General features: G+C 44.3%; 1 protein-coding gene across 4 annotated transcripts in view; it reads left to right on the top strand.

Moving 5' to 3' along the window:
- The window catches only part of rnls (renalase, FAD-dependent amine oxidase), a 191664-nt gene that overhangs the window by 65440 nt on the left and 104166 nt on the right, over window positions 1–22058 (top strand). For all 4 annotated transcript variants that reach the window (XM_041210550.1, XM_041210549.1, XM_041210547.1 and 1 more), the window contains exons 2-4: window positions 638–743; window positions 3689–3834; window positions 7195–7347. In XM_041210550.1, coding sequence (XP_041066484.1) covers window positions 646–743; window positions 3689–3834; window positions 7195–7347 — 397 coding nt within the window. In that variant the 5' untranslated portion in view covers window positions 638–645. The remainder of the gene's footprint in view (window positions 1–637; window positions 744–3688; window positions 3835–7194; window positions 7348–22058) is intronic.

Here is a 22058-nt window from a genome sequence, read left to right as displayed (position 1 = left end):
TTGAGGATTCCATAGTGGGCAGTATGTTGGATCATAGATGCGAAAACAAGACTGCCTTGAACAAATAAAGACACTAGCCCTGTGTTTCTATTTCCGTGTGGTGCACAGTCTACCTAAAGAACGTGTGACTTCAATCCCTCCCTATTAGAAGGCACATAGGGCAGAATTTTATGGCCCGGTTTCGGCGGGGATGGGGCTGTAAAATGTAGTGAGACATTCTAAACTTCATTGGCTTCGGCGGGAACGTAAAATCCCGCTGCCATAAAATTTCGCCCATAATATTGGATCTAGAGTCACTTAAAGTTTGTATAGCATCATTTCTGGCCATGTCAGCAAAATGTAGTCTCATTCATTGCTGCCTGAGTCAAAGTGGTCGATAGGATATTTCCCTCTTTGCGGCAACTATGTATTGTATTACAAACTCCATCATTCTAATAAGTTAAGATTGCAGATCTGATCAATGTTACCATGAAAGAAATACTGTCCAAATTGTGTGTTGATAGTACCAGAACCCGGTGATCTCTTGAGTGCCTGAGTTTGTATTTTCTAAAGCTCAGGATGTGACTGTTATAAGAATATAGAATTCTGTAAAATCACAGGGAATAAGGGTGCTAAACACCAAATGTTTTGCTTTAAGGAGGAAGAATGAGCACCAGCAGAAGTCCCCATGACCCAAACTGCATGGCTGACCTGGGAGCACAGTACATTACTGTAACTCCATATTACGCAGAAAAGCATCAGAGGTATTTGTAAAAGGTCCTTATTATGGCTTATTCAGTATCACAGGAGATAAATAAGTTACAATTTCGAGCTATAACTATTACATTTCACTATTCAGAATGTTACTTATTATTCATTGCTAATTTAAACAGCTGCCTTTATTGAATTGGACTGATTTTTCTCCAGGGTAATGTCTAAAAGCACCCACAATCTGACAAATTACAGCAGTCTTTTACGGTTTAGTACACTTTTTAAAATTTGCACAATTTGCGTAAACAAAAGGCTAATTTTTTTCAGAGAGAGGAGTGAGTCATTTTCATTGCAGTACTTACACACAAAAATGTACTCCCTCATGATTCCTATCACATATTCACCAATCATTTTTAAAATTAGTTTGTAAGCATTTTCTCATGTAAAGGCCCCACCCTTTGGAAAGCACAAATGTACTGTGAGTTGAAAAAAGGAGCAGAATCAATGTAAAACTGTCACATCATCATAATCTTAAAATTAGAGTTTGGTCATTTGGGAGTGACATCAGGAAGCACTTTTTCACACATAAAGTGGAAGAGATCCTCTCCTCCAGAAGGTTGTAGGTGTTATAGGTGCTCGGGATCAACTGGAATTTTTAAGACTGAGACTGATATATATATATATATATACATATATATATATATATATATATATTTGTTAGGTAAGGGATCAATGGATATTGAGCAAAAGCGTGCGAATGGAATTGAGGTACAGGTCAGCCATGATCAAATTGAATGACAGAACAGGCTGTTCCCATGTTCCTAGAATGACTTATTGGTAGTAGGGAGGAATGTGACATTTATTGCCCTGGTACAGTGGAGAAGTGTATTGTAGCCCCAAGAGGAATGGTGGATACTGTTCTGTCCTTCAGTATTCCCCACCTCTGTGTGCACCACTGTGTGGAGCTGTGGATCAGGGACCTGAAAACAAGTTATCTGCTGCCATATTGGCCTGGGAACGAATAAAATAGAGGGAGGTTGTCTTTCTTAGCTAATATCACCACCATCAACACCCCTTTGTCCTTTAGTCTATGACGTCTTTGGCAATCTATTCTTTGCCTCCACCTATCACTGGCCCTCTGTCCAGCTCTATCTGTCCCACCCCCCACAACCAGCTTATATTTCACCACATTTCTATATTTCCTCAGTTCTGATGAAGAATCATACTGACTCGAAACGTTAACTGTGCTCCTCTCCGCAGATGCTGTCAGACCTGCTGAGTTTTTCCAGCTATTTTTATTTTTGTTTCAGATTTCCAGCATCCGCAGTATTTTGCTTTTATATAAAAAAATAGTTGTTGGCTTATGCCACATAATTTTTCAATCTAATCAAGCCTCCAAATGGGTTGCTTTTAGCTGAGTGGTTCAGGAAAGCAAAAAAAGAACCTTTTCCTTCCCTCTCACTCTTTTTTACATGGCCTTCATTAGATATTTAAACTCCCAGTATTACCACTAAGCTAGGAGTTAACTGAGCAGTACTGAGAGTTTGCTTGACAAGGTTTTAATACGAGCCTTTGAATTTTTTATGTTAGTCATTAGAGGTTGACTTGAAGTTTCATTCAAAGGTAAATTGTGCATTTGAATGGGTTTCTTCCTCTTACAGTTTTGTATACATTGTAGTGCAGCATCAGAGAATAATGTTTAACATAAAGTCTCTTTCAATCTACTATTTTTGCATTTTTATCTCTGTTTGCTAATTCTTCATTTTTAGGTTGCAAGGTTATGTTTGACATTGGATGGTATTCACAATACTGTGTCACCCAAGATAAGTTTAGGTGAAAAAGACCATTCAGCCCATCTGATCTTCCAGAATTTCAACCTCACTCTTCCCATTGTAGTATCCAGCTGTTTCTTGAATGGATCCTGTGTCCAAGTTGCAACCTATGGCAGCTGCTGCATGTCCATGTGCTGTCAGCTGTTCAAAATTTGCCCTTTGACCTTCGCGAGCCTTGAACCCCCACTGTGTCTTGTGATCAGTATACATGTTCTGCTACTGTTAAATTAAGAACAAAAGTCTATAAAAAGAGTTCATGGTAATAAAAGCGTTTCATCTGAAGGATTCTTTCAAGGAGATACTGCAAGCAGAGAAAAGTTTTATAATTTTAAAATGTCCTCCTTTCTATTCCACATGCATGTCAGCAGGTGATTTGTGAACAGCTGGCATTCTTGTTAGAGTAGCAACCTGCATTTATATAGCACCTTTATGGCTAATTACTTACTTAACAAAATCTATCACCCAGAGAGAGATTAACAAAAGGAACACATACTGAGCCATTGTTTAAGAGTTAGGAGCAGTGACCAAAAGCTTGGTCAGAAACCTAGACACTAGAGTTTAGCCTAGAAGTTTGCACTTCTGAGTTGTAAGGTTTTTAAAAGTAGAGGGATCTTTGTGAGTGTGGGCTGAGGCTGATCCGACATAGGAAGGGGAAATGCAAAGAAGGTTAGAACTGGGGAATTAAAAAGGCGTGAAGAGAGTGGAGATATAAATTGGAATGAGGCTACAGGAGGGTTTGAAAATGAGGGCGAAGGTTTTAAATTTAGTGAGTTGGGGCACAGAGAATCAATGATCAGCAAGACTGATTAGGGGTGGGGGAGAAGGAAAAGGGCAATTGGATGAAGATATGGAAAGAAGAGTTGGAGTTTATGGAGAACAAAGGCCAGCAAGAAGAATATGGGAGACATGAGGAGTAGAGGTGACAGAAACAAGGATAAGGGTTCCAGAACTGCTGGGGGTGAGGTAGGGGTGGAAGTGAGCTATACTGCACTGATGGAATAAGCATATTGGCAATAGGTGCGATATGAAGTTTATAGGTTAGCTCAGGGTGATCTTTGGTTGCACTTCAGTATTCATGCAAGCCAAATAAATCAATTTGCTAAAATGGAAACTGTACAAACATGCATGTCTGGTATTTAACTAGTTGATATTGTGCTTCTTTGTAGCTTCCATGAAGAAATGCTATCACATGGCATTTTAAAACCATTGCTCAGTTCAGTGGAGGGGATGGTACAAAAAGAAAAAGGAATCTGTAACTATGTAGCATCACAAGGGACTTCTTCCATTGTCAAACATTATCTCGCAGACTCAGGTACTGGATTGTGAAATCAGTTTTCATATCCATTTTGTTAATTCACTTCTTTCTTAATTTGCTAAGATCACTGGGTGGCTAGGCGTCAACTTCTCTGATTTTGGATGCCTTCCAATAGATCAGGGCAATCTTTTGCTCTTGGTTACCAATGCCCATCTGGATCACTAATGTCCTTTAAGGCAGGAAATCTGCCATCCTTACCAGGTCTGGCCTACATGTGACTCCAGACCCACAGCAATGTGGTTGACTCTTAACTGCCCTCTGAAATGTCCCAGCAAGCCATTCAGTTCAAAGGCAATTAGCGATGGGCAACAAATGCTGGCCTTGCCAGTGATGCCCACATCCAATGAAAAAATAAGGAAAAAAAGGTACAATTTCTGTCCTTATTGCATCCGAGGATTTCAGATGACCCTGTTCTTTCAATACCGCACAACGATTAGTGAATGGGGTTGGAATACTTTTCAGATAGTAACAGAAAATTTGCTAAATTAAGAAGTCAGCTATTAATGCATTAAAATGGTGATATTGTCCCACCCAAACTGAGCACACTTCATCACAAGTTTAAAAGCAAAATATGTGCCTGTATGAAGAGCATTTTTTAATTTTTAAAGTATCTTTATTTTACTTTTGAATTTGCTGTGAAGATAGAACAGTGAGGTAGTGGAAAAACTGTTGCACTGGAAAGAGAAATTTGAAAATAGTTGGTTGCTTTGTGTTTGTCCTGGATCATAGAGCAGTACAAATAGTGGAAGTCCCATGAAAAGAATATGGAATCAAGTACTGGCTCTAGGTTATAGTGCAAGCATAAGGATGGGACATTGAGAAAGCAGGTCAAAGCTTACACAGTCAGGCAGCCAGTAACTATAAAAAGCCAGTGTATAGGGTCAACTGAATTTCATATGACAGATCATCTTGTGATAATGTTAATGTTTTGAATGAAGTGGGGAGGAAGCATATTCTAACAAGAAAGTATTTGAGTAATTTAGCTCTGTAAACCTTGAATGTGTTGCCAAATTACAGGGCAGAAAAGTAACTTTAATGCAAATAAATGTAAAATATTGCAAGTGGAAAGGGAAAAAGGTGGTGCTGTCATAGCTACGGATGAAGTTGAAAGTGATATAGGAGTGTTTGTAGACTTTATGTTCAACATGCTCAATTATTATATATAGCTGCTGACAAGCCAATGAATGCTGAACAATATAGTAAAATGAGTAGAGTACAGGTCGGAGAAACGTGACCTTAAATTCTATAATACTCTGGTCAGACAAATACATGGATTACAGTTATAAAAAACAAAAAATGCTGGAAATACCCAGCAGCTCTGACAGCATCTGTGTCAAAAGGAACAGAGTTAACTTTCAGGTTGATAACCTTTAATCAGAACTGGAAAATGTTAAAGATGTAATGGGTTTTAAGCAAGTACAGATGCTGGGAAAGTGCACAAGGGAAGAACATAAGTGGAGGCCTGTGATAGGATGCAAAGCAGGAGAGATAAAATGATGAAAAGGATGATGGTGCAAGGCAAAAGAAGATGGTAATGAGATAAATAAAGTGACAAAAGATAAGTCTGGAGGAGGTGTAAATGGCAAGAGCAGAATCATCAACAACTGTCATCCAAAAAAAAATGAAGGTAAAGATTATGATCTGAAATTGTTGACTTCAATGTTAAGTTCAGACAGCTGTAAAGTACTTAACTGAATGATGAGGTGCTGTTCCTGCACCTTAAGTTGTGCTTCATTGTAAAGTTTTAGGAAACCAAGGACAAAGAGGTCAGAATGGGAGTGTGCTGGAGAATCAAAATGACAGACGACTGGAAGCTTGGGGTCTGTGGACTGAACAAAGATGTTTTACAAAAGTGGTCACCCAATTTGCGTTTGGTTTTTCCAGTGTAGAGAACCAAATTGTAGGACAAGTCATCTGTCATGCAAGTGCCTTGATGGCAAATAATTGCCAGGTGTACTGAAACTCACAGACCAGGAAGAATCAGGTCCAGTTAGGTTAGCTTGCTTTGGTATTGTGGTTAATACATTGGGCTCAGTAGTCATTTGGGGAAGAAAAGGAAGCTTCTCAGTCCTGGAGTGGTATTTAATGGAGGCGACGGGGATCTTGCCACCAGCTGGAGAGCCCCATGTCTCCTCTTTTAGGGAAGGCCCGCCACATCATATGCCACTTAGGCACATGTCAGGCCTTCCCCAGAACAAGGACCTTGGACGTGGAAGTCTCGCCCACCAAGAGCTGTTGGCTAATCAGAGGCTGACAGCTCTATTGAACAGCAGTGCCACTGGGGACGTGGAAGCTGCTGCCGGTAATGCGCACACCCAAGTCTTAAGATTGTTGCTGGATCCCAGGCTACGTGTGTGTGATAGCGGGATAGGATTCGCAAGGCGGGGTGGAAGGGAGTCCGCAGCAAGGGAAAGGGGTGGCTCTCAGCTTCACCACGCCCCACCCCCCGCCCCAGCCCCCACAATGCCAGGTCCCTTGATTGGGCACAGAGTGCCTCTGAACAAGGAACAGCCCATGGAAGCCTGAAAGCAACCCCACACAAATTGACTTGTTGTGCTTCCCACACAGTGATCACTTGCCAACTTTGGGGTTAATACCAGTGGCGGTGGGATGAGGCTCTTAAGTGGGCTATCCATGGGTCTTCCTGCTACAGATTTAATAGGGGTGGGGGCAGGAAGGTGATGGGGTCTCCACCTGCCATATTCCCACCTGATTAAATGCCCCCCACCACCAAACCTTCCATGGGGAGAGCATTAAGTATCATCCATGGTCATTATTGACTGCCCACTGCTAGTGCCCACGGGGGATATCAAATGCACATAGGACCTTGGTCACCTTCATGAGTGTTAGAATAGCATTCTAACCTTAACATGCTGGATCATGAAGTATACTCAAATGGGAAAATATCAGAAGCCACCTGGCACTCGTAGAACGATATCCAGTTTTGTAAATTGGATCATTACCTGAAATGGAAAAATGTGCAGGGCTACGGGGAGAAGGTGGGGGAGTGACATAAAGTGAATTGCTCCTACAGAGGGTCAGCACACACATGATGGGCCAAATGGCTATAACCATCCCATGATTCTATGATTCTGTGTCACTACCTTCAGGAAAGAAACATAGGAGAAGGTCAGGGAGTGTGGAGGTGAGGTGGGGGTGTGGTGAAGAATCTCTGTTTTGCATTTAGTTTCAATCATTTTAGAAAAGCCTTATTTTCAAAAATGATCAATGTTTTTTGAAAGCATAAATGAAAAATATGATGTGTAGTTTCATTTTGCTATGCTTTCTTATTTTTTCGACACCTCATCTTCCTCTCACTGTTTGTTTCTAATTACTTTCACAAACACACAAGAACAGATGTATTTTATAATCGCCATGTTACCCACATCAACCTGAAAGAAGGAAAGTTGGAAGTCTGCAGCATATCGACCCCTTCAGAAATGTTTGATGCAGTTGTTCTAACAATGCCTGTTCCACAAATTCTTCAGCTGCAAGGACACATTGAGACTTGTGAGTACCATTATCTTTTAAGCAAGTTTTTCTAGGGCTCTTCATCATCATCACTATTTCTGTCGCCACCCTAGACTTGGAAGTAATTATAGTCCTTTTGAAGTACATGAATACTTGATTTTCATCATTTTCACTGGTTCTCCCTTAATGCTCCATTAACTTTATCATTAAGGTTAAATGAAATTGCAAATGGCCTAAGTCAGCTAACGATATACCTGATTATAATGCACACTTCAAATAAATTGTTACAGATGCCAAAAGGACAGATTTTGTGTGTGAGAGAAAGATAGACAGAAATGAAAGAGAGATAGATGGAGACTGATGACAAGAGACTCATTTAACTACACTGCCGAAACCAAAGTTTTGGACAATTGAAAATCTATATCTAAGAATTCTGACATTTGCAGAATTCAAAATAAAACAAATATTTAATTATAACATTTCTTAATGTAATTGCATTGTCAATTTTAATGACATATGTAATTCTCTTACAGTTGCCATTTGTTAGAAAGTTCTACGTAATGGTAACATCACTCAATAACTTAACCAAAGTTCATCCCCAGTTAATGTCCAGCATCTGCCTACAATTAAATACTATTAATATACAACTAACATGCCTGCTACTCTCCACAATATTAGTAATGTGCTGGACAACAGATTACTGGACTGCTGTGTAAGCCCTACAAACACTCTATCTGTGACTACATGGCTGTAATCTGAGCCTTCATGGCAGTAAACTGAACTTGCATGTCTTCAGTTTGAGCTTCCACTGCAGCACGCAGAGTTGGGTGGCTTCTGCTTGTACTGTAATGGAAGCTGAGATATTGGCCATCAGCCGCTGTTTTCGTGGGTGGTTCCGTAAGTTGTTTTCAGATAGTTCACGGACAGGATGAGCTTGGACAGGGCCTGGGGGCAAATGGGAGAGAAATTAGAGGAAGATGCGAGTTCAGTGCTAGGATGGGGGGAACCTTACAGGAAGTTTACTTTGTTGGGCTAGGAGAAAGTAGGGAAGTGGCACAGGCAGTTGATCAGATGGTCCCAGAATAGTGGCAAAGAAGTCCATAAGCTCCTCGCACTTGTTGGAGGTGCGGGTGGAGGGGAGAGGAGGGCTTTAAGAAGATTGTCCTTCTTAAGAGAAAAGAAAGCAGGTGTTATCTTTACATCCCAGGTTGATCCTGGAATAATTTCAGGTTTTGTCTTGGAAAGCAGAACATGATAGTGCTTTATGTGGTCCAGCCAGATCTGGTGGTGAATGGCTAAATCCATGTCCTTTTGAGTCTATATCCCTTGCATTGAAGGGCTTAGAGCTGAAGGCTGTACCAAGAGGAACCAGGCAGAGCAACAGTTTAGTGGGGACTAGGACATTAAAGGTGGAAGTGAGAGTGAGGATGAGCAGATTGGTAGCTGCAGAAATGTGAATGGAGGGTCAAAGGGTAGCCAGATATGATTATGAAAGTGCAGTTATAGGTGAATTCGGGGAGGGTTTTTTTTCCAGGACGGATACAGAAGGAAGTAGAACCGAGAGAAGTAGGAGAATGTGGCTCGAGCATGATGTAAGTGGGGGGCAGGGGGAGTATGTGGATGTAGAACAGTTGATGGAGTGGTAAATCCTGCATTGCTACTGAAAAATTAATCTGTGATTGTGTTTAAAAGGAAAGTGGATAAATATTGTACATTTTTAAAGGGTAATAGGACAAGGGATTAGAATTAAAGATTTATGGTTGTTGTCAGCTCTCCAATCACAAAGCATCAGCTGCACTTCTCATTGTTTGGTGCCAAGGATCTTTTCGTTAAGCAAATACAGTAGGGAGAGGTTTCATGCAGAAAAGGACTGATGCTCCTCAGAGGTGGGTGGGGTGTGGTATCCTTTCCCTTATATCCAAATTTTCTCCTGTGCAACAGTGAAAATTGTGGACTTCCCTGAAGAAAGAAAATTTGAAAAAATAATGGTAAAGGGAATGGCAAATGTTTGTTGAATATTAATTAGAATTGATGTCCTTAACCCTTGAAAATAATTGAGAATATGCAGTTTTTTTTCTTTAATGTTTACAGTTGAGTCATTTTTATAATCAAATACTTGCTACAAACATAGTTAAAACAAAACTCCACCTGCCCTCTTATGTGGACGTAAAAGATCCCACGGCACTATTTTGTGAAAGAACAGGTTGTATAAGTGCAACATCCTTCCTTCATTCTTTACATATTAATAGGGATATAGCATAGTTGCTCATTGTGTCATAAATGAACAATTTAGTTTAATTGGCACCAGAGATGTTCGAGTTAATTGCAGCATTTTATCTTTCTTTCCTTGTTGGGGTTCCTCACAACAGCAGCACTAGGCCTCAGTCATTGACCGTAAGGAGATGTGAAAGAATAGCCCAAGGTGACTGACTGTTCAACCAGCTATTCCCCTCCCTCCTGGGTAAAGGTGCCTGTTCTCCGCTGACTTATCTGGAGAATACTGTTGCCAACTGTGGCTGGAAGCATTCCAGAAGATTTCATCACAGTTCCTCCTGTTTCCACTCGCCCGCCCAATCAAACAGTCTTTTCTCCCCATCTGCAATATTTTTCAAAACAATAAAAGAAAGTGTTCAAAGAAAATTTTTTAAAAGTGCACCATTTTGTTGGTGCCCTTGGGATTTTTCTCCTGAATTGCTCATGCCTAAGAGATTAATCTTTAATTCCTGCTGACTCCACAACACTCCTGGAGGGCTGACACCCACACTTGAGAATATGGCTGAGGTTAGGAGCTTTCTGTAGGGAAATAAGTGTTTGAATCACTGTCTTTCTGCTCCATGGCACAGTGTACTCAAGCACCTGGGCATTCACTCCTGTGTTGCTCATCTCTTACAAATTCACTGCATGAAGGAGAACATGTAATAGGAAGTATGAAAACAGGCCCATCACTGCCAAACTTTTTTTGTGTGTTTGCATTTACGGGACATAGGAACAGATGTAGGCCATTCACCTATTGGACATATTCTGGCATTCAATTGGACAATATAGAGTTTATCTTAACTCCAACTTCCTGTCTTTATTCGTAATCCTTAATCCCCTTGCCTAACAAAAATCTATCACCTCAGTTTTATAATTTCCAATTAACCTGGCATCAGCAGGTTTGAGGAGAGAGGGTTCCCAGATGTCTGGTTTCCTTTGTGCGAAGAACAGCTTCCTGACAACACCCTCGAATTGCCCAGCTCTAATTTTAAGGTTATGTCCTAATATTCTGTGCTCCCCCACCAGAGGATATAGTTTTTCTTTATCCATCCTCTCAGCTCCTTTAATCATCTTGAAAATCTTAATTATATCACCCCCTTATCTTCTATATTCAATAGAATACAAATCCAGTTTATGTAACCAGTTAACTTTCCGTAACCCTTTAGCCCCAGATCTGCACTTGTGCCTGCTCAGGAAAGAAAAGATAAAGGAAATCTCTGAATATGAGCTGGGAGTACTGCCCTTAGTTGTGGAAGCACACTTGACTCCCAAAAGCCACATTTACATTGAAAAATGAAACAACTTCACAAATTACTTCTCAGGAAAATTGAATGGTCACTGTCATGAAGGATGGACATAGCCATCCCATGGGGAATTCCAGCCTGTGAGTAATACAACCAGTTCTGCTTCCCATTTTATACTTTTAGAAGGTCAAAGTATAAACAGGCTGCAAGGAACTTTGCCCTATCTGGGCTTCCATCCTCTCCTAGATGTCTCTACAAATAAACATTTATTATAAAGTGGGATTTGAGAGGCAGCCAAAAACCTGAATTATAGCAAAGCTCACTTTATAACTCAGAGGAACTTAGGCTTGTCTAGATGTACATAATTGTGTTCACTGGCAATCACTTCCGGGCATACACCTTGAGATTTACACTGGCATCTGTTGGACAACTGACAATCACTTTGCATTAGAATTATTTACAGTTAGCAAGGAGGTGATTTTGTTAATGACTTTTTATGCCCAAGTGTGTTGTTAAATAATTTCAAGCCTGGAATTTGTAACTGATGTGTCTGCTGCCAATGGGTTTTGAAATTGTAGAAATGCTGTAGCAGATTATTGGTGAGGATTAGAATATCACTACTGCTTAAATATTTACAACCCCAAAGGGTTATGGAGCTAGAAATGCAAACTAGGCCTGTGATAAATTATTTAAAAGGTAATGTAATTACTTAGGGATTGGGCTTGTCCCTGTGTCTCTGCGTCTCTTTTTCTCCCTCTTTTTGTGGAAGGATTATGTTACGTGAAAGCTCAAAAACTCCGAGCACAATTTGCATCGAGTGAACATAGCCCAAATAATCAAAATAACAGTAACTCCGTAACTCCAATAATCAGGAAAGAAATGTATTCATGAGATATTGGACTGGATTATGGCAATTTGCCTCCTGAGTAACTTCTTTTTTTTAAATTGGGATGGTTCTTAATTTAAGATGTGGGTAGCTCTGGTGTTCTTCATTTAAAGTTATAAGTATGCACTACTTTATAAGCTTATAAAGTTTATAATTTCGCCCATCGATTTTCCTGTAACCATAGCTGTCAAGATCTGGAAAACTGTATAAAATGACCTTTTTGACATTTTGGGGATACTGAGAGTCCAGTTGGATTGTGGATAGTGCTGGGCCCCATGGGATAGAAATCTGTCTTGATAGTTTCACATTGACCACCTGCTATGCGCCCCACCCAACATCCAGCTCCAGCAATGGCAGCCCATGCAGTACCATCTGTTTTGCACTAACAACACAAGATGAAATTCTAGCACTATATATCTAGTCTTCCTAAACACATTTGACAGAGTTCCACACTACCGTACAGGATCTTGGGAACGGATAGGAAACTGTCCAAGGGTAGAAAGCATTCCAGGAGCTTTAAAAAATTGAATATCTTTAAAATTTTTGAACATTATTCGTTATTATTTATAAAAATATGGGACATGCAGAAAAAAAGCCAATTTGAGTAATAGTCAAGAATCATCCAATCAGGTAATGAGTGGCATGGGGAGGTGGTGCACTTCAAATATGGATGGATTGGGCAATCAATAGTGGGATTGGGGGGCAGGGTTTCAGAAAGTAGGGACAACATTTTCCTGTTGGCATGCGGGGACAGGGCCATGGCAATATTTTGGTGGGCAGGCACGCGATGATCTCCAATGCGTGCTCGCCATTAAATAACAGGCCACTGAAGGCCCTTGAAGCACCAATCGACAGTGATTTCTCGGGGCCTTTGTGATCTTCGGGTCATCGCAAGGGCCCAATGGGCAGGAGGGTAGGAGACATTTGTATAAACCTCATCCACAAACGGGATAAGAGGGCTCAGTGGGGTTGCGAGTGTCTCCGTCAAATATTTAATTTGTAAAGTAACTGATACTTGCCTGTGTGACCTGCAATACTTCAAAATGCATACCAGCTGCTTGGACTGGACTCACGACCTCCAGGTCAGCACCCTGCAGTGAAGAATCGTTTTGGAGCCTGCAGATTTCAGGAAGCCTTGCCTTAAAGGGGAATGGGAGCTGAATTCACCACTGGAGGCACCTCCTCTGAGGAGGAAGGGAGGGCTAGAAGGGGGAGGTGGCCAGGAATGCACATTCAGCCTCCAGGGGAGTCACCTTTGGGAGGAGAGACACAGGCACAAGGGACACAGGACCAAGAGGTAGTCCAAGGTGGAAGGGGCCGCAGAAGATGCCACTTTCCTGCTGCCAGGGTATACAGGCGGAAAAGCAGCTACCTCAATATGACTGAGGTGCAGTGCCAAAGGAGGCTCCATCTCTCAAGGGAGACAGTCAACTATATCTGTCAGATGATTGGGCCTGAGATCTCCGCTAACTGTGTGGGTGGACACCCCATGCCAGCAGCTCTAATGGTCACAGCTGCCCTCAACTTCTATACCTCTGGCTCTTTCCAGGGCTTGATGGGTGATCTTTGCGGTGTCTCCCAATCAGCTGTCAACACTTGTGTCAAGTTACAGACGCTCTGTTCAGCCGTGCATTGACCTTCATCCACTTCTGTTGAGGCCAGGCAAGCCAGACACAGCAAGCCAGAGGCTTTGCAGAGATTGCTGGCTTCCCCCGCGTCCAGGTTGCTATAGACTGTACACATGTGGCCATCAAGACGCCAGCAGGTGAGCCCGGTGCCTTCGTCAACAGGAAGGGCTTCCGCTCCATGAACGTGCAGATAGTGTGTGACCACAGGATGCTGATTCTACAAGTCTGTGCCAGGTACCCAGGCAGCTCCCACGATGCCTACATCCTCAAACACTCCCAGGTGCCGGGGCTCTTCAGTGCTCCAGCCCGGCTGGATGGTTGGCTACTGGGTGACAAAGGCTATCCCCTCAGAAGGTGGCTCATGACGCCTCTCCGCCTTCAAAGAACAGAAGCTGAGCAGCGTTACAATAGGAGCCACACCTCCACAAGGGCTATGGTGGAGAGAACCATCGGTCTTCTCAAGATGCACTTCTGATGCCTGGACCGTTCAGGGGGTGCATTCCAGTATCCCTCAGATTGTGTGTCGCTGATAGTGGTTGCATGCTGCTCTCCACAATCTTGTGCCGGAAAGGGGGGGACGCTCTGGACGACGAGGATGTAGATGCAGTGGCTCCAGCTGCACACGATGAATCCAGCAGTGAGTCCGAGGATGAGCAGGCACAGGGAAATGCTGAGGGGGTAGACGCTGACCCGGGCATACTCCAGGGAGGCAGGGACACCCGGGAGGCTTTAAACCAATGAACCTTCAGCTAGAACACCACAGATGGACCTCCAAGAAAAGCCTGGACTGCAGGCTCCATACTCTATACCTAACTGCAAAATCTGCCTGGGTGGGAACATTAATTAAGGGCTGTGTTATTAAAGCTGAATGTTGCACAAATCACTCATAACATTATTAGAAACCATCCACCTGCAGAACAAAAGAGGCACCTTTGACATGGTGACATATCTGAATTAATGATATAACAAAAGGAACTTAAAGAAAACAAAATGACAAAGGTGTTAAACATCACACCAACTCATAAAGACCTCATTGCGGGCCAACACAAAAGCACCAGTGATAAACCCGTGGTGTGCCTGAGGTGCCTTATTATTTACATTTTCGGGTGCTATGTCTTGGTGCTGCCCCCTCGCTGGGAGTGGCATCTGAGACTCTGCTGTCCTGTTGGCCTCAATGACCTTGGCGGGCGTCCTCTGGCCTGTGAAGCCTGTTCTGGCCCTGCCTGGGAGGGAGCTGCCAGTTCCACAGCTGGCATCTCTCCAGTTGTCGCAGTCTCACTGGCAACGGTCACTAGCAGAGGGGTAGAGGAGCTGCTGCCCTCATCTGGAGCACCCTGACAGGAGCCCACAAAGAAGACAGGCAGCTGCTGCGCGACGTGAGGTCAGTTCGGACCTCCCAGTTCACCGTGGATGGATGGGCTCCGAGCTGAGAAACTTGGTGCCCAGACCATCTCCCACACTGGCACTGACCAGCTGAGGTCAATGCCGATGTGAGGGCTTGCTGGTCAGAATGCATCCCCAGGAAGCCCTGATTGGTCTCCTGGAGGAGCCTCTCCATGGGAGTCGCCACTTTCTCTATGGAGGACGCATGGCGCTCGGCCATGACGCTCATTGCATTGGCGATGATCCGCGTAGACTCCTCCGTCACGGACACCAAGCCAAGGGTAGCCTCATGTATCTCCAGCAGATGCTCCTGCACACGCGGCTGCATTTGCTGCGTTGCGGATGACTCCAGAAGCACATCATCAGCCACCGACTGAGCATGTGCCTGGCTCCCCTGCAGTCCTTCGACTGCTGGCACCATGGGCACTCTCTGTCTCTGCCAGCTCCTCCAGCAACTGTGAAGTGCAATCACCGCTGTGCCCCAGGACACTAGCCAATGTTCTAATTCCCACCGAGGTGCTAGTATCTGCTCTGGTGCCTGCCTGGCAGAGATGTTGTGACGCTGGTGAGTCCAACACGTCAGGGCACTCAGGTTTGAGAGGAAGCCCCTGCAGCTCCTCCTCCCAGCCCTGCTCCAGTGATGCTGAAAGGAAGAACAAGGACATTGGATCAGTTAACATGGAGACAATGTCAATGTGCATCCCTCTCCCCTGGATCATTATGCGCTTATCCTTCCATAAGACATGGTCAAGCCATATTGCAAACTTCAATCACTGAGCATTCAGCACTGCCATAGCTGCTCGGAGAACAATGGTGAACTCACTGCTGGGCAAACATACCTGCTCGTGGCACCCCAGCCTCACTGACACTGGTGGACCTGGGCGCCTCTCCAAATCTAGGGCCTCCTGCTCGAACTGGGTAGGCATCGCCATCTGGGCTGGCCCTCCGCCAATCCTCACTCTCTCGGCGGCATTATGTGCATTCTTCTCCTGAAAAGGAGAGAAGAGCATTGATTAATGCTACTTGTACCTGGATTCTCTTCGCGGATGCCCACCCCAACCAGAGTGGGACATTGAGGGCTCCAGTGCCTCCTCACCCCGCTGCTGCCGAGCACTCACACAAAGATGCCAGGCCTATTCCCCCGCCCCCCCCCCCCCCCCCAACCCACCTTGGCAAAATGCTGCCTAGATCACATTTGGCACCACATGGTCTAACCTTCCATAGCAAGGAGACACAAGCATGTAAAATGCCAAGGGCTGCAAATCGATCAGTGCCACACCACCTTGAAACTCCCCTCCCAGCATGTCATCACCCTGACTTTGACATGTTCTGGTGTTCCAGCTCTGCACCTAGGTGCAGCTCCTCCAGGTTGCCTCCAACACAGTAATGTGGATCTCAGTGTACCACATGCTGTGGGTGCAGAACCCATCTCTTCACCACCCTCTCAGGGTGGCCTTGGCATGGCCAATATCTGCTGGCCCACCCAGCGAAGGACACATGCCATCAATGATTCAATGCAGTCACTATACTCAGACTTGGCGGGGAGGTGGCGCCAGAGGGGAAAGCCTACCTGCTGGGTTAACTGACCAATGCCAATGTGGTTCTCACCCTTAGCGAGCACAACAAGTCATTGAAGCACTTGCAACACTAGATCCAGATGCATCGCACCATGTCGTGGGAGCTCATGACCTCCGCCATCCCCTCCCAGGCACGTTTGGTCATGTGGGGGGCCTCCTCCTCCCATCCTGGGATACCAGGACCCCCCCACCGTCCTGCCGCCTCCTCGAGGAGGGCAGAAAGGCAATCATCGGAAAAATGAGGGGCACAGTGCCCCCCCTGCCCTACCCTCCTGCCTGGCCTGCTCACGAACAGCGCTCTGGGAAGCCCTTCCACTAGCCATGATTCACAGTGTTTGAAAGGCTGCAGCAGCTTTTTAAAAGAGGCTGGCAGGTCGCCATTGGACCAGGTGGTCATTGCAGTCCCGCGCCGCCCGCCCACTCCTGCTGTTCCCGGGAGCCCCGATTCACACTGGGCGGGCCTTAATTGGCCCGCCTGTGTAAAATGGCGCAGGGACCCAATTGCGGGTGGCCAGGTTTGCGCCTGCCTGATCCCACTCCGCCCACTCGAGAGGCAGAAAATTCTGCCCTAGGTGATCATGTGATGAGTATATCCAACCACAGTTGGCAACATTACTCCCCATTCCCACAAGCCCCAACCCCCCCAACATATGCACCACTTCCCTATTTGTTTCTAATCAAAACTTCCTCTAAAGCTCCCTGCCACTGCCCCAGCCCTGAACTCACATCTTTCTCTAGTTTCCCTCCTATCTTCCCTTAACCCTCTCCAAGCTCATTTTGTCCACACCAACTTCCAGCTGTCTCGACCCTATTCCCATTAAACTGCTGACCACCCAACTTCCTTTCCTGGTCCCCATCTTTGCTGCTACTGTTAATGGCCCTGTCTCTTCAGGTACTGTCCCTGTCTCTAGCTTTAAATCTGTCACCATCACCCCTCAAAAAAAAAACCCTTGATCCCAAAGCCCTTGTAAACTGGCAGCCCATCTCCAACCTTCCTTTCCTTCTCCAAATCCCTTGAATATGTTGTTGCCTCACAAATCCATGTCCTTCTTTCCTCAAACTCTATGTTTGAATCCCTCCAAACAAATTACCACCCTTGTCACAGTGCTGAAGCTGCACTTATCAAAGTCACAAATGTCATCATATGTGACTGTGACAAAGATAAGCTTTCCTTCCTCATCTTTCTCAATCTGTCTGCAGCTTTTGACACAGTTGAACACACCACCCTCCTCCAATGCCTATCCACTGCCGTCCAGCTGTGTGGGACTGTACTCATATGTAGTTCCATTCTTAGCCAGAGAATTACTTGCAATGCCTTCTTTTCCCGCTCCCCAACTGTTACCTCTGGTGTTCCCCAAGGATCGATCCTTGGTCCCATCCTATTTCTCATCTACATGCTGCCCCTTGACGATATCATCCAAAAGACTGCAGTAGTTTTCACATGTTCGCTGATGACACCCAACTCTACCTCACCACCACCTCTCCCATTTCTTCAATTATTGCTAAATTATCCAACCTTCAGGAGGAGTAGAAATTTCCTTCAGTTAAATATTGGGAAGACCAAAGTTATTGTTTTTGGTCCCCACTGCAAACTCTGTTCCCTAGCTACTGACTCCATTCCCTCCCTAGCAGTCTGAGATTTAACTGGACTGTACAACCCGGATGGCCTGATTGACCTGAGATGAGTTTCCATTGAGGATATCCTCCATCGTGTTGTGTGGCATTACCACCGTACTAAATGGGATAGATTTCGAACTCATCTACCTACTCAAGACTGGGCATCCATGAGGTGCTGTGGGCCATCAGCAGCAACAGAACTGTACCCAAACACAATCTGTAACCTCATGGCCCGGCATATCCCCCACTCTACTATTACCATCAAGGGAATCAACGCTGGTTCAATGAAGAGTGCAGGAGGGCATGCCAGGAGCAGCACCAAGCATACCTAAAGATGAGGTGTCAACCTGGTGAAGCTATAACATAGGACTACTTGTGTGCCAAACAGCATAAACAGCAAGTGAAAGACAGAGCTAAGTGATCCCACAATCAACGGATCAGATCTAAGCTCTGCAGTCCTGCCACATCCAGTCATGAATGCTGGTGGACAATTAAACAACTCACTGGAGGAAGAGGCTGCACAAATATTTCCAACCTCAATGATGGAGGAGCCCAGCACATCAGTGCAAAAGATAAGGCTGAAGCATTCGCAACAATCTTCAGCCAGAAGTGCCGAGTAGATGATCCATTTTGGCCTCCTCCAGAGGTCCCCAGCATCACAGATGCCAGTCTTCAGCCAATTCGATTCATGCCACGTGATATCAAGAAATGGCTGAAAGCACTGGATAGTGCAAAGGCGATGGGCCCTGACAATATTCTGGCAATAGTGCTGAAGACTCATGCTCTAGAACTTGCTGCACCCATAGCCAAGCTGTTCCAGTGCAGCTACAGCACTGGCATCTACCCAGCAACATGGAAAATTGCCCAGGTATGTCCTGTACACAAAAAGCTGGACAAATCCAACCCAGCCAATTACCACCCCATCAGTCTACTCTTGATCATCAGTAAAGTAACGGAAGGGGTCGTCAACAGTGCTATCAAGCAGCACTTGCTTAGCAATAACCTGCTCACTGACGCCCAGTTTGGATTTTGCCAGGGCCATTCAGCTCCTGACTTCATTACAGCCTTGGTTCAAACATGGACAAAAGAGCTGAACTCCCGAGTTGAGGTGAGAGTGACTGCCCTTGACATCAAGGCAGCATTTGATCGAGTGTGGCATCAAGGAGCCCCAGCAAAACTGGAGTCAATGGGAATCAGGGGGAAAACTCTCCATTGGTTGGAGTCATACCTAGCACAAAGGTAGATGGCTATGGTTGTTGGAAGTCAGTCATCTCAGCTCCAGGACATCACTACAGGAGTTCCTTGGGGTAGTGTCCTCGGTTCAACCATCTTCAGCTGTTTTATCAATGACCTTCTGTCCATCATAAGGTCAGAAGTTGGGATGTTCGCTGATGATTGCACAATATTCAGCACTATTCATGACTCCTCAGACACTGAAGCAACCCATTGCCAAATGCAGCAAGACCTGGACAATACCTAGGCTTGGGCTGACAATTGGCAATTAACATTCGCGCCACACAAGCATCAGGCAATAACCATCTCCAACAAGAGAGAATCTACCATCGCCCCTTGATGTTCAATGGCATTACCATCACTGAATCCCCCACTATCAACCTCCGGCGGGGGGGTGGGTTTACCATTGATCAGAAGCTGAACTGGACTAGCCATATAAATACTGTGGCTACAAGAACAGACAGAGGCAAAGAATTGTGCAATGATTAACTCAACTCCTGACTCGCCAAAGCCTGTCCACCATCTACAAGGCAGGAGTCAGAGTGTGATGTAATACTCCTCACTTGCCTGGATGAGTGCAACTCCCACACACTCAAGAAGCTTGACACCATCCAGGACAAAGCAGCCCCCTTGATTGGCACCACATCCCCAAACATTCACTCCCTCCACCACTGATGCACAGTAGCAGCAGTGTGTACCATCTACAAGATGCACTGCAGGAATTCACCAAGGCTCCTTCAACAGCAGCTTCTAAGCCCACAACCACTACCATCTGGAAGGACAAGGGCAGCAGATAGATGGGAACGCCACCACTGGAAGTTCCCCTACAAGTCACTCACCATCCTGACTTGGAAATATATCGCTGCTCCTTCAATGTCGCTGGGTCAAAATCCTGGAACTCCCTTCCTAACAGCACTGTGGGTTTACCTACATCAAATGGACTGCAGCGGTTCGAGAAGGCACCTTCTCAAGGGCAACTAGGGATGGGCAATAAATGCTGGCCCAGCCAGAGAAGCCCACATCCCGGGAATGAATAAAAAAATCAAATTTCCCTGTTCAATCTTCATTCTCCACATTCACTCTGCTGTAAACAGACTGTCCAGTTCAAAAAAGATTGCCTAAACATATTAGGGTGTAATATACAAGCATTCCAAGAAATTTAAACCTACCAAAGATCAGATATGTATGCAATAAAAATAGTCTTTAAAGGCATTCTGTACTGGAAATTGCCTGCCTACGGAGAAGGAACAGAACACAAAGGGTTAATACAATGACTCTGACCCAGGAACTATAATGACTGATGCAGGAAGTGAATGGCAGAAAGTACGGCATTTCATGAAGGTGCTGTTGTGCATTGAAGAACACAAGGTGGCAGCATGAGAAACATTTTGGATACTGTACAAATCAAACCAGTGGGGAAAACTTTGGTCTGGAAACAATTTGCTCTATTCAGGCTGACACAGGTTATGCAGCTTTCAAAATTAGTCTTATGAGGTTGTTATAGCCATCCAATCAATTCTGAAAGATCTTGCAAGGTAGAAACTTGCTGATTGATTTGCTGAATAAGCAAATTTGTTTTATCCGACACTTTGTAAGAAAGTAATAGAGCCTTTTGTCGATTCTGGCTCTTTTGAATCAGTCTTTAGTTTTTTTTAAAGAGCCCAGTACTGTCTATCTTTTTATCTACAGTTTCTAGTTCCATCAGCATTTATCAAAGGATGCCTCACATCACACGCTAAATCTAGAGTGCAACTTGAACCAAAATTTCTCAACGCACAGAATCTTAAGTAGGTTTCCAGGCTCAAAGCTACAAGGCTTTTTCATTTAATGCCCAAACGTTTCTCGTTTTGAACTTCCATTCTGGCCAGGCTCCATGACCCCTCCTCCTCCTGGCCCCAATTCCCCTCCTGTGCAATTTTTGCTTCCCTGCTGAATGCTGATTGTAATTTTGATCCATAATGGTGGCCCAGCCTTAAATGCTCGCACGATTAAAGCTTTGAAATGAAAACCTCCCCGCATTTATCTTAACCTCCACGTTGAGCAGACTGCTACCAGTGCCTGGCATATGTCTCTGTGCTTTAAGTATCATCCCTGACTGCATGCTCATAGGCTATATTTAGATTAGTGTTGTAATCTTCCTTTTGGTGCAGTTTTTAACCTTTCAGGCCTGTGTATTATTCTGTACAGTAGCTGAAGTCTACATGAACCAGATGTAGTTTGGCAGGGTTCTGTCCAGGAAAAAGTGAAAGGCATTGGAGTGCAAGAGGAAAGGGGGCAGATTAAGAAGGGGATCCCACATTTGAAATGTGGGATCAGTTCCTTCACCCCTCCCCCAAATAAGCATGTTTGACTTATATAATTGTCCTCTGTCCTTTTTTGAGAAGAGGTTAAGAAAAACAGCTTGTATTTATATAGCACCTTTAGCATAGTAGAAAATCCCAAGATACCTCACAGGGGCACAATCCGACAAAAATTGACATGAAGACAAAGAAGGAGACACGAGGAGAGGTAACAAAAAAACTAGGCCAGAGAGGTAGGTTTTTAAATGGATCTTAATAGAGGAGAGGAATAGGTGGAGATACACAAACATTAATGGTATCTCATATTTCTATTTGTTAATAAGACCTGAATACTAATGTAGCACACCCTAATAGAAATGTCTCTTATTATGTGCCAGTCAGTGGCAGAGGCAAGATAGCTAAATTAATTTACTGCTTATTGTGCAGCCATTTTAATTCTACACTACAACTGTGAATCATACAAATAGCACCTCAGTCAGAGAGAACAGTCTGGGGCTTTCTCTTGGATTAAAAGAATTTCAATTCAAATATACATAGAAGTGCCTCAATCCATCCCATCCCTCAATGCCTCCTTCCCCAAAGCTACATATATTGATATTACAATAAAGAAATATGTTTTTTAATTT

The sequence above is a fragment of the Carcharodon carcharias genome, chromosome 17, assembly GCF_017639515.1.
Source record: "Carcharodon carcharias isolate sCarCar2 chromosome 17, sCarCar2.pri, whole genome shotgun sequence".
Lineage (NCBI taxonomy): Eukaryota > Metazoa > Chordata > Chondrichthyes > Lamniformes > Lamnidae > Carcharodon > Carcharodon carcharias.
Note: the sequence above shows the minus strand (reverse complement) of the source record. Positions and strands in the feature narration are given on the sequence as shown.